General features: G+C 45.3%; 1 protein-coding gene across 6 annotated transcripts in view; it reads left to right on the top strand.

Moving 5' to 3' along the window:
- The window catches only part of Frem1 (FRAS1 related extracellular matrix 1), a 148,765-nt gene that overhangs the window by 86,447 nt on the left and 50,022 nt on the right, over window positions 1–12,296 (top strand). For 4 of the 6 annotated variants that reach the window (XR_013049175.1, XM_076564439.1, XM_076564438.1 and 1 more), the window contains 2 exons: window positions 2,890–3,085; window positions 8,783–9,047. Coding sequence is in view for 4 of the 6 variants with exons in the window: in XM_076564439.1 (XP_076420554.1) it covers window positions 2,890–3,085; window positions 8,783–9,047 (461 nt within the window). In the remaining 2 variants the exon portion in view is untranslated. Of the gene's footprint in view, window positions 1–2,889; window positions 3,086–8,782; window positions 9,048–12,296 lie in introns of those variants that run through there. The other 2 variants (XM_076564440.1, XM_076564441.1) reach the window with 2 other exon arrangements.

Raw genomic sequence — 12,296 nt, 5'->3', positions numbered from 1 at the left:
TGAGGAGAATCCAGCATATTCTGAGGCGCCTACCTCCCCACCAGACTTTTTTCATGTTGATCCACGTAACTTAGCTTTTTTCCTTTTTTTTTTTTTAAGCATTCCTCAATAATCAGAAACCTTTGAAATCTGTCACTGCCCCTCCTCATTTTCTTCCTTCCAATACCCCTTCCCTCCCTTTTCTGCTCCTTCCTCCTTTCTAATGTGCCCCCCATCCCGTTCCTGTGCCGCTCTCTCTGCGTCTCTCATTTTCTCTGCCATGCCATTCTCAGGAATGTGGCCATATTTAAAATCTGTCTTTATTAGTGTCTTTATTTTGGAGCCTCTCTCCCTGGCCTCACTCGAATGTGTGAGAGGATTAAATCTCAAATCAAAATCTAGGGAGTAAGCAGTTCATGTGCGGGTTCTCCCACCCCGCTCCCTGATGGCCGTCATATCTTAGGAACTACGGTATTGGAATCTGGCAAACTGCATGGCGTCTGTCAACATGCCTGGGTCTGTTTCAACAGAAAGTGAGAAGCATGGAAACACGAAGGCACACGAAGGGTTAAGCCACTCCGGGTCTGGTGCTAACTCTTCCAGCAGTTTGCTCACGCCCTTCTGGTTCCTTTTAGTCCTGTAATAGCAAATTTGCGGTCCATTCAGATTGCAGGCATGATGCTTAATGATTAGTCCAACTCGAATCATAGATCAGCCACTTGAGAAGGTCAGCTGACTCATGGGTCAAAATGTGTCTTTGAATGGTGGCGAGAGACCAGCAACAACCCCTAGCCAGCCTCGGTGTGATTGCCTGAACGCTTGAGTCTTAATCTAAGGCAGGCTCTCTTTAGAATAGAAAAGCAGCAGCGAGGAGTCATTCTGTGGGGAACAGCTTGATTGTCACAGAGTGCGGGTACCATAGAGAGTCAGAGAGAAGAGCAATCACTGATTTAAATTGAGGTACAGCTGTGTCCTTATTTCATTTCAAAGCGTAATGAAGCAGAAACACAGTGAGAGCGCACACGTTTGGGTGGCTTGGGGCCTGAGTTGCTTCGGATATGAGAAGAAGATCCAGATGGGTCCAGGGTCCCAGCAGGCTGCACACCATTTTCTCACACCTCCCCCGGGCTCACTGAGGCTGGCTGACTGAGGCTGGGGACTGGGCCGCCAGGCCTCCTGGACTCTCAGGGCCTCTTGTCTTCTTGTTACCTCCCCTTCGTTGGTGTTGTTGTTATGTTTTAGTTTCTTTTTTTTTTTTCCTTTTTCTGGCATCAGATGATTCTGTCATGTCAAATTCATATTTGGGAATGCAAATGAAGAATTAGAAACAAGCGAGCAAATGATGCCTTCCCCTGTATTTATTTTCCAGGACAATATTACCAAGAGGAGAAGTTAAATAGGATCCTAAGCTGCCTGGTTTAAAAAGAATCTATTTGAAAGTCTCTGTTTGCAAATAGACCCATAAAAGAAGGACCCTAGTTTAACTACTGCAATAAAAGCAACTTTCCCCAGGGGACTTCAGGAAGACATAGGGCTGCAAATGTCACGTGGGCAAAAATATTAAAGAAGAAGAAATCCCACCAAGTAGAACAGCTCAAGAAAAGTGATGATGTCGTGGGAGGAGAGCCCAAGACTCGCTGGGAACTGGGGGTGGATGGCCAACAAGAAAGGAATCACAAATGACTTAAATGGGGTTTAGTCTGTCAACCAGACAGGTAAACTGCAGTGTGATTTATGTTGTGAATCACTGAAAATGACATTTTCCTCCAGTTATACTGAATGACTTTTGTGAGCCATTCCTAGGAAAAGCTATGCCTGGAACTTAGGAGAATTAAAGTGGGATTATTAATACAATATAGGCTTAATATTTTATTCCCTCATACTTTCCCAGTTGTTAGCCAGTCTGCTATCATAAAAGCCTCTTTTTTCACAATAACGAGGACAATAGCCACAATTTCTGCCCCAAACTATGCAAACCACATGCCTAACTAGGTTGACTTGAGTTGGGCTTTGAAGATCCTGATGGAAACTGTGGAGGCACTGAGAGTTTATACTTTCTACTCTGTGTGTGTGTGTGTGTGTGTGTGTGTGTGTGACTGTGAGACCATGTGTGACTACGTGTGAATGAGTGAATGTGTGAATGTGTGAGTGTGTTAGAGTGTGTGTGTGTATGTGAGAGTGTGTGTGACTGTGAGATCGTGTGTGTGTGTTAGTGTTTGTGCAAGTGTGCAAGTGTGTATGTGAGAGTATGTGTGACTGTGTGTGAGTGTATGTGTGAATGTATGAGAGTGTGTGTGTGAGAGAGAGTGTGTGTAAGTGTGTATGAGTGTGTGTGTAGGGGGTGTGATGGGAATCTGACAACTTTCTTTACGTTTTAGTAAGTCTAGACATTGGGCTGGGTGAAAATGCCAGTGCATTCTGTTTTTTTGTTTTGTTTTCTTACCCTATGAGCTTGGAAACAAATAAGCCACTTTGAAAACAAAAACAAAAATGAAAAAGAGGTTTTATTAGTTGTACAAAAATAAAAAAAAAACTAAAATAAATAAAAAGAGGAAGTTCCAAAAGAAACACATTTAATTTCTAAGCAGCCCATTCCAGTAACTGATTGCCCACCTGTTCTCCTTAATTGGGATATTTAATCAGCCATGATTACTGATGATAAATACCTCAGAAACACCAATGCTGTTGAATGACTTTGTCAAAAGTCCACTGGTTAAAGCTGTTTTTCATCCAACGTCTTGAATTATTTTAATTTATTTCTTTGAAAAGAAAAAAATATCAGGTTCCATGGCAGAAACAAGTGTAGAATTTCCCCCAAGAGTCCTGTCAGAGGTTTTCAGGGCCTGGGGGAAGTAGCCTCTAACAGAGCTGGGGAAGCCAGGGTGCCCGGCTGACTGTGGCACTTTTCAGATAGGAAGGGACTGGGTCCCTCTCTCGGCTGGCATGCAGTGCACCCAGGAGGATGTGGACCTGAACTTGCTGAGATACACACACACTGCCAAGATGGAGTCCCAGGATGGAGACAGTTTTACCTTCTACCTCTGGGACGGGGACAACAGATCACCTGCGTTTGACTGTCACATCATCATTGAAGACACTGGGAAAGGTAAGCGTGTGTTTACCCATGCTTCCTGGGACCAGGATTGTGAGTAGAAATGAGCTGGTATAAGTACACACACGTGTGTGCTACAGGCCGAGAGACTCTCCTGATTTCCACAGGCGTCAGGCATGAACCTGGTGCACAGACACACACTCAGGCGAAATAGCAACATACACAAAACAAACTAAAACAAAGACATAAAGGAAAAATGTTTAACAAAGGAGAATGTAAGCTCCTGATACGTAACTGCCACTGCGCTATAATTTAAGACTGCAGCTTATACTGGGAGGTTGAAAATCGTATCTTGTTCACAATCCCAGGTTCTCAACATTTTCATATCTAACAGTCTTTGATCCTTATGTTTTATTGACTGAATGCTTTCTTGTTTTGCCTTGGTTGCTAGGATGCTCAGAACTAAATACAGTGATTTAAGTGCAATTTTAAAAAAACTATTTTATGTGTGCAGCATAATTACAATTGTCTTGAATTAATTTTTCATCATATGAGTTAATATTTCTTTTGGGACATATTTACATTTTATTTACGTGTTTTCCAGTTATAATTTTTTTTTGTGACTATAGACAGTTAGATAGATAAGCCAGATGATTCTGAATACATTCATTCTTCTCTTTGTAAAAATATCACTGGTCAGGTTTTGATAACATCCGGGAAGAGGGAAAGCCTCCGCTGTGAAACTGCCTCTCTCAGATTGGGCTATAGGCCAGTCCGGGGCATTTTCTTGATGATTGATGGGGGAGGGCCCAGCCCACTGTGGATGGCACTACCCCTGGCCAGGTGGTCCTGGGTTATAGAAGAAAGCAGGCTGAGCAAGCCATGGGGGCAAGCCAGTAACCAGTGTCCCTCCACGTGCTCTGCTTCATTTCCTGCTTCCCGTTCCTACCTTGGGTTCCCTCGATGGTGACGGACTGTGACCTGCAAGCTGAAACCTTTTCCCGGCTCGACGTGGTTTGGCCAGTGTCCTATTGCCGCAACAGAGACCTAACTAGGACAATCGTGTACGTAGGGTGTTCAGGCACATGGACGACTGCTAGCATTTTGGCACAGGCGGGGGACAGCGCAGGCTGTCTTCTTACTGACGTAGCTTCAGAGCGCAGGGGAAGCGATTCCACAGGCACATGGAGCATCCCCTGTCCAGTCACCTCCTTGTCTCTGAAGCTGCAGTTGCTTAGGAAGGGAGAAGAAGCTGATGAAGAGCTTGTGGGCCAGGGTCTCATCAACTCTGCTTGAAGGCAGCTCACCTTCCTCACGTGCCTTCCAGTGGCTGAAGCTCAGTAATAACAGGCTGTGCTCAGGGCAGCTGGGCAATGGAAACTTCAGCATGACTCCACGCACTCCACCATAGCTGATGAGCAATTATTTTCAAAAGCAGTTATGAAAACCTGCAGTAAGTAGACAGGTGTATTTATCCACTAACATTTATGAAGCTCAGAGTTTCTCTTGCTTCTTTGTATGGTGTTTTATCACTGTACGCCACTGTATCTTGTTTTCCTGTTGTTTTCATTTGTGTTACTTCATATGACACTTCTAAGTTGCTTATTATGTGTCTCATGACTTCACAAGTATAACTTTTTAAGGGATCTATTTATATTTTTTATTTTTTATTGCAAGTGTATGAGCTTTGTCTGCACGTATGTCTGTGTATCACACGTGTGCCTGGTGCCCGTGGAGACCAGAAGAGGGTGACAGATATTCTGGAATTGGAGTTACACATGGTTGTGAACTGCTATGTGGGTACTGGGGACTGAACCCAGGTCCTCCACAAAGAAGAGCCAGTGCTCTTAACTGTTGAGCCATCTCTCCAGTCCAAGAGTAACTTATCCTAAGTAGAGCCATATTGAGTAGCTGCTCATACCATCTCCTTTATACAGAACATATGCTTAGTTCTTCTGTCTCGGGCCTATTATAAAAACCTTCACCCTTCCACTTGTGATATGGTGTGTTCTGATGTCCACAGTGGCAGAGAGGATGCCTTTAGGCGATGTTTGGGATGCAGAGGTTTAACACTACTCGTACTCCGCCTTCCCGGTACTGAAGCGCTGGATGCTCTTCCTCCTCCCAGAGGTGTCTCTGCCCCTGGGGACAGTGCTCTGTGACATTTTGACTTCCCCCGCAATCATTTGTTTGTTTCTCTTGCTGCCATTGGTGTGTTTATCACCATTGCCTCAGAGCATCTGCAACTTAGATTTTCATTTGAATTCAGAATAGTCTTCGATTCTTGCTTTTCAGTTGGAGATAAAAGCTCAGTATGCCCCAAATACCGGTTTTGCCATCTGAAACAGAATTCCATAATCTTGCCATTTTCCTGACATTTTGAATAATGTCTGTTGTGGGGAATTTCCTTGTGAACTGTGGTATATTTAATGGCATAGCTGGCCTCTGCCGTAGAAGCCGATAGGATCTTCAGTTAATGACAACCACAGATATCTCCGGATTTTGGTTGGACAGATGGCTCGATGGTTAAGAGCGTTTACTGCTTTTGCAGAGGACCTGGGTTTGGTTTCCAATACCTACATGATGGCTCATAGCGATCTGTAACTCAAGTTCCAGAGGACCTAATGCCCTCCCCTGGGCTCTGCAGGGACTAGCGCGCGCGCACACACACACACACACACACACACACACACACACACACACACTGAATAAATAAACATAGAAATAAATATACTTCTTGATGTTTTGTTTTCACTTTTGTTTTCTCAAGAGGTTGGTGTCAATTACTTTTTGATTGCTGTGAAGAGATACGGTGACCAAGGCAATAGCGGGACATTCAGTTTCAGAGGGTTAGTTGTAAGACGAATTGCTAAACAGTCTTATTAATAAAACACCTGGAGCCAGGTATTGGGGTGAAAACCGAGAGACCACAGAACAGTAAGAAGCCAGCCACGTTCTTACCAGTAGGAACTCCTCAGCCAAGAGAGAGCTATTTCCTGTGTACACACACCTATATGCCTTCTCTGCTCTGCCGTCTCACTTCCTTTCTCCGCCCAGCTACATCACTTCCTGTCTGTCTGTACAGACCTTCAGACCTCTATGGTTAGTGCTGGGATTAAAAGCATGTGCCACCATGCCTGGCTCTGTTCCCAGTGTAGCCTTGAACTCACAGAGATCTGGATGGATCTCTGCCTCCCGGATGCTAGGATTAAAGGTGTGTGCTGCCACTGGCTGACTTCTCTGCTTAATATAGTGGCTGGCTTTTTCCTCTGATCTCCAGATAAACTTTATTTACTAGAGCACCAATAAAATATCACCACAGTTAGCTCATAACCATCATCATGGGGAGCCTGGCAGCAGGCAGGTAAGCTCTAGAGAAGTAGCTGAGGGCTTACATCTCATTCACAAGCAGGTGACAGAGAGACAATAGCTAACTGGGTTTTGTGGTTTTGTTTTGTTGGTTTTTTTTGAGACAGGGTTTCACAGTGTAGCTCTGTCCATCCTGCAACTCACTCTGTAGACCAGACTGGCCTCAAACTCAGAGATCCGCCTGCCTCTTCTGCTTCTGTAGTGCTGAGATTAAAGGCATGTGCCATGGTACCCAGAGGCTTTTGTGATTTTAATCCCTTTCACATATTTTTTTTTTTTTTTTTTTTTTTTTTTTGGTTTTTCGAGACAGGGTTTCTCTGTGTAGCTTTGCGCCTTTCCTGGAGCCCACTTGGTAGCCCAGGCTGGCCTCGAACTCACAGAGATCCTCCCGGCTCTGCCTCCCGAGTGCTGGGATTAAAGGCGTGCGCCACCACCGCCCGGCCCCTTTCACATATTTTATCTTTCCTGTTGCATAGACGCCCATTCAGTGCTGACTATTGAGAAGGGACCGCATGGTGCAGTGGTTATGAGTTGTCCTTCTAGCTGGTGACTTAGAGCCACTTCTGGCTCTGTCTTTTATTAACACATAGCCTCTAGCAGTAAGTAGCACCTCCACACCCCGATTTCTCATCTGCAGTCTGTGGGTTTCGAGAACGCTCCTCCCCTCAGTATAGCTGAGAGCACAGAAGCGCCCCACTACTGTGCCTGACAGGAAGCAGCCCTGCTCATCTGTATTGTTTACTTACTTAGTGGTGTTAAGAATAGAGCCTTGGTCCTTGTGCGTGCCAGGCAAGCTACATCTCCAACCCAAAGCTTCATATTTTAGATAGGATCGTTTTTAAGGGATCTCCGGTAAATGAAGTGGTGTGTAGCCCCTGGTTTGTGCAACGTCGTCAGCGTGTGCTCATCCTTCTGTCTCGCTCAGCCATGCACTCACCTATGTATTTTCTTAAACATTATAAAATATAGGTGTATTATTATAAAGTGTGCCCTTTGCTTCTTCTGTGACGCGTTGGCTCAGTCCTCCTGACCTGTTCTTTTCTTGTTAGTTTGAAAGGCCTTCCCACAGCAGGTTAGCTTTGACTTGAGTGCAGTTTGGTCTTTGTGTTTTCTATTTGCTTTGGACACCATATTAGTTACAGTCCCCGCTGCTGCAATCAAATCCTAAGAAGCAACCGGGGGAAGGGGCCTTATCTTGGCTCATAACACTGAAGGGACAGTGCGTTATGGTGGGGAAGGCCTGGTGGCGGGAACTGGAGGCAGCTAGCTACCCATTTTGCATCCACAGTCAGGAAATAGAAGACTGAATGTTGGCAATTGGCTTGATTTCTCTTTTTGTTCATTTTGGCCTCACCCCATTAATGATACTGCATATGTTGGAGGTGAGTTCTTAGCAGTTAAAATTTCCAGGGACACTCTAATGGGTGTACCCAGAGTTGTGTTTCCATGAAGATCCTAAATCCAAACAGGTTAACAATGAGGATTAATCATCACAGGAATCACATTTTTAAAGAAGTTTTGAGAACGTCATACATAAGCACTCTATTTGCAGTATATCTGCCCTTTCATTCATCTCCAGCTCCTTCATTTCTGCCCTGCACCTCCCGCTCCCTCTCACATGATTGGCCTCTTCTGTAATTGCTATTGCTACATACATCCACGCTCAATCTGCTGAGTCCATTTAATGGTGCTCAAGTGTATGTGTGTTTAGGGCTGACCACTTGGGACTGGATAAGCTTATCTGGGGCTCATTCCTGGAGCAGACTGGTTCTCCCACTTCCAACAGCCATTAATTGTCTGTAGTTCTCCATCCAAGGGTTGAGCCTTGTGATATTTCCTCCATACACATTGGCATGTTAGCTGGTATTGTCGTTTTGCAGGTCTTGTTTAGATAACCATAGTGCTAAGATTTCACGGGTACAGCTTCTCTCTTGTATATAGAAGACACTATCTCAGCAGATATTCTGCTCCTCCAACTTACGGTGTTTCTGGCCCCTCTTCCATTACGTTCCCTGAGCCTTGTGGTATGGTATAAATACATTGGGGTTGGGGTGGGGTGCCCCAAAGGCAGTTATTCTCTGCATTTTGACCAGTTGTGGATTTCTGTAATGGTTGCATTTCTGGCAAAAAGAAGCATCTTTGATGAGAAATTAACGATTTTATCGCTGAGCAACACCAATGATTACTTTTCTCCCCAGCAGCTTGTGTAGTCCCTTTAACATTTGGGGGAGCCAGTCCTCAGGGAGGAGGCTGGAGGAGCTGGATCCAGATCAGATCCTCCCTCAGTTCCTCCTGAGTCTGAAGTGTGTGGTATCTTCAGCAATAGGGGGGCATCGAGTATTTCTAAATACAAATCTTAACCAGAATCTCCTTGCCACACAGGTGATATTGTCATTTATGCAAAACCGCTCGTGGTGGCCCAAGGTGACAGAGGTTTCCTGACGACTGCCACTCTCCTGGCTGTGGATGGAGCAGACAAGCCTGAGGAACTACTCTACCTCATCACTTCCCCACCACAGTACGGCCAGGTGGAGTACGTCCGCAATCCCGGAGTCCCCATTACCAGCTTTAGCCAAATGGACGTAGCAGGACAGACAGTCTGCTATGTACACAAGAGCAGGGCAGCCGTCCCCAGGGACAGCTTCAGGTGAGCCCATGACATTTTTCTGAACCCGTCCTTCAGTGAATGCTTAGGAAGAGAAAATGTGTGAGGACAGTAAATTAGCACTGGCCATTTTACTATAGGTTTCTCTAACATCTTACATCGCTTAAGGATACATGAAACCGTGTGACCCTTTAAAGGAAGAACATTAGCTCCTTTTCCAGCTCTCCTATAGCTGTGTTTCCTTCTGTTTCCTGACTGTAGGAAAGGTAGAAACACGCCATTAAAAATGATAGATGCAAATAACCAGGGCCGTGGTTAGAAGCTGATCTGCAGATCTGTGTGCAAGCTCTTCTCTGAAAGGAACACAAAGAACTGAGAAGACCCCCACGCCAGAAAGACATAGAAATGTAATTTCCCCTTTCTGAGTGCATTTTTCTATCAGAGAAAAAGGCGCATATTAGCATAATAAATTTGGCATGAGCAGCCTCTGCCTTTTGACACAACATGTTCCTGTAACTATATCATAAATCACGTTGTCACAAAGTGGATCATATTTCCCCATAGAAACCGTGTTATAATTGGGGACTGTGCACCTGCTCAAGGATTCAGCTTCAAATAAATCATTGGGATGAATAATGATCTGGGGTGCAAAGGCAGAGATACAACACTACTGCAAATCTGCCTTCATTTAGAATGTGGAAACGTGTTTCTAGTCTCACAAAGCGGGAGAAATTCGGAGGGCTCTGTCTAGTGACAGGAAAGCTGGCTGGACTTGTGGTCCTTGATAAAATTGGAAGCCCAGCCCAGGCGTAAGGACTGGGCAGTCTTGGGTTAGCTAATGGGTATACTATCCACCCCTTGCTTTCACCAGTTAGAAAGCATTAACTTGTCTGCGGTATAAACAGGACTTCCGATCCCCGGGAAGATGTTTACCACGTCCATTTAACCTTCCAGAGTGTACTGTAAAGTAACATGAGCAGAGCAGCCTCTTGTATTATCCAGTGGGTTATAAACTCCCATAAACTCCCGTGGCCTAGAACAGCACCTACATTCTAATCCCTCTCTTCTCTGTCATAGTTTACCTGTCTGATTCCCACTTCAGTGAGCAGTCTAAACATCGGTGAGGATGCTGCTGCTTGTCATTTGGGCTTTAAAAGTGATTTCTGAGGGATGGCCTAGATTAAGTCCAGCGTGAAACAACAACAAAAATACCAACAGCTATGAACTAATATTCCCTTTTTTCACACTCTCTCCATGGGGTGTCATTCTTCAAATGCTGTCCATCTTGTTTTTGAGACAAGGTCTCTTATTAGCCTTGATCTTACCCTGCAGGCCAGGCTAGCTGGCCAGTGAGCCCGGGAAGCTTCCTGTCTCTGCCTCCAGCACTGGATAACCAGCGCCCACCAGTATACCCAGCTTCTTTTATGTGGGTTCTAGGGCTCAAATTTAAGTCCTCATGCTTTTGAATCAAGCCCTTTACTCGCAGATCCATCCCTCCTGCCCCGGGTCTCTTTATAGAGGTCCTAAACCAGGAAGATGATTATTTAATTGAGCAGTATCTTTCCTGTGTCTGCGCTTGCGCAGTGTTGGGTGTTAATGAAACCATCAGAAGGGAGAGTTCTTCTTCTAGCTGGCACTTGTGTTTAAGTGGTAGGTTGCCATTGTGAAAATAGAGGCTTGGGGTTATTAGTGCCTGTGTGACTCACAGCTGCATGGACTTCATCAGGTTACATGGTGACTTGTATTGTTGCTCCTCCGTCTATGGGCCTGGATAGTGCTCACTGTACTTGCCAAGCCCAGTCATCGGGAGGTGCAGATGAATTAGGCCTGTGAGGTGCATACAACATCAGGCACATAGATGAGTCCACACTATCTGTCATTGGTGTTATACTGGTGTTGCCATTGTTACCCTAGTGTTTCCATGGCCACCGTCTCACCTTCTGTCTTTACAGTAGTGAACATGATCATGGAGGAATAAGGGAGGTTCAGACAGAAGTGGTGCTTGCTATTGCCTCTGTTTGCTAAGGGACGTGGGTGCTCCTTGGTCTAATGCATGCCTATTGGAACCAGGGCCTTTGGCTTTATGTGCATTTCCGGGGCCTCTTGCTTTTCTCCATTCCCGCTAGTCCAGTCAATGCCCACAGGACTGTCAGCTTTGGACATTAACGGCTGCCGGAGGGATCAGTGAGCAAATGCACACAGATGTAGGGAAGTGAAGGTGAGATGCTAAGATGGGAAAACCCAAACCCAAGTCCCTCACTTGAGGACCAGTGAGCCAATGCAATGCTCGACTCCTACCAGCCAAAGTCACCTTAGCTGGCGTTTTAAAGCTAGTTCTCCTAGGAGTATCTACTTTCTTTAGCTCATCGCTGAGTTACCTGGGAGCAAAATTCAAAGTCTTGGGCCTTGTGCCAGTTTGGGTAACTCCAGTCCCAGCTGGAATCTATCTTTAAGAGGCTCTTTAAGAATCTGATACCTCAGGACCAGCATCCCCGAGCTGTCTGCCTGTTGCTCTGAGTGTGTTCCGAACCTCTATGAGAATTTCCAGAAGCCCTGCCAGGCCCTCCTGGAGACAAAGAGAACTAGGGGCTGGTCCCACAGGCCTCCGGGGTCCTCACCTCAAGGAGCTAATTAGACTTCACGTTGTTTTGTTTCTTGACATTCTGTTTTCTACTTGGTTTTGCATCCTGGGTGTCTTTGAAGGTTTTCTTGGGCAGAAATGTGTGGCCTGATTTCCTAGAGCCAGTGGCTGGGTCTTTAGTGATACAAAGGTCTGAAACTGTGTTGGCTGATGGAGGAAGACACATCATGGAAACACAGGACCAGAGAGTAAGAGGCTGGCCCCCCGCTGGCTCACTCACCCTTCAGAGTGGTTCCTGGGGAGGTCCTGGGTTTGTGCGCCTGTCCCCTAAGAGTTCTTCATATTTAGTTTCCTTTCTTTAACAAAGAATATTATCCCCAGTCCCTGTGCCCTTGAGGAACATCTACCCAGGATTTACGAAATTGATTTCTTGTATATATTTTTTGTAGCATTTATGGAATTGACATTTTTAATATGTAAATATTTCTGGCTTTAGAGTTAAACGTTTTCCTCCTAAATACATTTGCTTAAATAGAAAAATAGGGTAAGCAAAAGTAAATAAATAAAAAATAGATCAAAACAGCAAATTCTAAGAGTGAAGGTAGGACAGGCATGTGGGCTTCACCAAGATGGCCTTTGAGTGTCTCAGGACTGAAAAACAGGGTTTCCGACACACAGGGCAGAAAGCATTCCTGTATTCCAGTGCCTTC

The sequence above is a fragment of the Peromyscus maniculatus genome, chromosome 2, assembly GCF_049852395.1.
Source record: "Peromyscus maniculatus bairdii isolate BWxNUB_F1_BW_parent chromosome 2, HU_Pman_BW_mat_3.1, whole genome shotgun sequence".
Taxonomy (NCBI): Eukaryota; Metazoa; Chordata; class Mammalia; order Rodentia; family Cricetidae; genus Peromyscus; species Peromyscus maniculatus.
Note: the sequence above shows the minus strand (reverse complement) of the source record. Positions and strands in the feature narration are given on the sequence as shown.